General features: G+C 33.0%; 1 protein-coding gene across 1 annotated transcript in view; it reads left to right on the forward strand.

Moving 5' to 3' along the window:
• Nucleotides 1-1,081: 1,081 nt before the first annotated feature.
• LOC102833490 (olfactory receptor 6C75-like) overlaps nucleotides 1,082-1,583 on the forward strand; it is a 15,601-nt gene continuing 15,099 nt past the window's right edge. The window contains exon 1 of the mRNA XM_006859378.1: nucleotides 1,082-1,582. Within this exon, the coding sequence (XP_006859440.1) occupies nucleotides 1,082-1,582 (501 nt within the window). The remainder of the gene's footprint in view (nucleotide 1,583) is intronic.

Raw genomic sequence — 1,583 nt, forward strand, 5'->3', positions numbered from 1 at the left:
TTTCTATTGCAAAAGTTCCATGAACAAAATTTCTCAATAACTTTAATCAAAAGTTAGACTTTGCATTTAATAAATGCTTGAATATTTGTTATTACTAAATGGAAATTTGTATTTATTAAATTGGGAAATTTATTTATGATATTGTAATTGACTGGACACTTAAAGTAAAGTAATTCTCTAGTTCATGTAAAATTGCAACTTAATATTTATATAGTAATTTAGACATTAACATTATATTAATATTCCTAAATTATTTCTTATGAAATAATAGTTCACAGGTAGTATCAAGGAAACAAAAGATTAACTAGAAATAGAACCTTAGAAAATAATCATGTAAAAGACCAAGTATAAAAACAATGTAACAGAATACAGAACAGACATAACATATTGAAAGGGATTGAGCAAAAGATTATTTTAGCAATGTATGTAACTGAACTAGTCCTGGTGTGGCACTGTAAAATGAGCACTGGACTGCCAAGTGCAATGTTGGTGCTTCAAACCAATCAGTCACTCTATAGAAACTTTTGAAGGAAAGCATACGTATGGGTTAGAACCAACTGTCTCTGTTGTTAAGTGCCATCAAATCAGTTCTGACACTGCACACCTATATAGGGTTTCCTAGGCACAACTGGCAGATTTATGGATAGCAGTCCAGTGCTTATCTTACAGGGCTGCACAAAGGGTCTGACCAGAGAGCACTCTACAACAATAAGTGAGTTAACTTAAAATATTGATTTGTGGATGTAGTAATATTGCAGAAAATATATCTCAGTATCTTGGACAAAACTTTAAACTAGCAAAATTCATAGATGCTTTTAATAGATGATAGCAAAGCCATTTTTTTCAAAGTAAAGGAGATCTGAAAAGGGAGTTTAGAAAATAAGTACTCAGAGATGAAATAAGTGGATGAATCCTAACGTCCAAAAGCTATGTTAAATAGTTAAAATCATGGGAGCAAGAAAGCATTTGGATTTCAATTGAATTACTTCTTCAATTATAAATCAATATTCATTAATGCTTTTTTTAAACTTAGAAATTTGTTTTTTTTCCAGTTCTGATGTAATTAAGAAAGAATTTAACCATGAGAAACCATACAGTGGTAACAACATTCATCCTCCTAGGACTAACAGATAACCCAAACTGGCAAACTGTAGTTTACCTTTTACTACTAGTTGCATATTTATTGAGTATCACTGGAAATCTGATCATTATCCTTCTCACACTGCTGGATTCTCAACTCAAAACACCCATGTATTTCTTCCTTCGGAATTTTTCATTTTTAGAAATGTCATTCACATCCGTCTGCATCCCTAGGTACTTGTTCAGCATTGTGACTATGGATAAAAGGATTTCCTATGAGGCCTGTATGAGTCAGTTATTTTTTGCCATCTTTTTTGGTGCATCAGAGTTTTTTCTGTTGGCTGCCATGTCATATGATCGCTATGTGGCCATCTGCAAACCCCTTCACTATGCGACCATTATGAACAACAGAGTTTGTACTCAGCTTGTTGCTATGTCTTGGTTGGCTGGCTTATTAACAATCACTCCTGGACTTATCTTGGTCTTGGGTTTGGAATTCTGTG

Source organism: Chrysochloris asiatica, unplaced genomic scaffold (assembly GCF_000296735.1).
Source record: "Chrysochloris asiatica unplaced genomic scaffold, ChrAsi1.0 scaffold00033, whole genome shotgun sequence".
NCBI lineage: Eukaryota > Metazoa > Chordata > Mammalia > Afrosoricida > Chrysochloridae > Chrysochloris > Chrysochloris asiatica.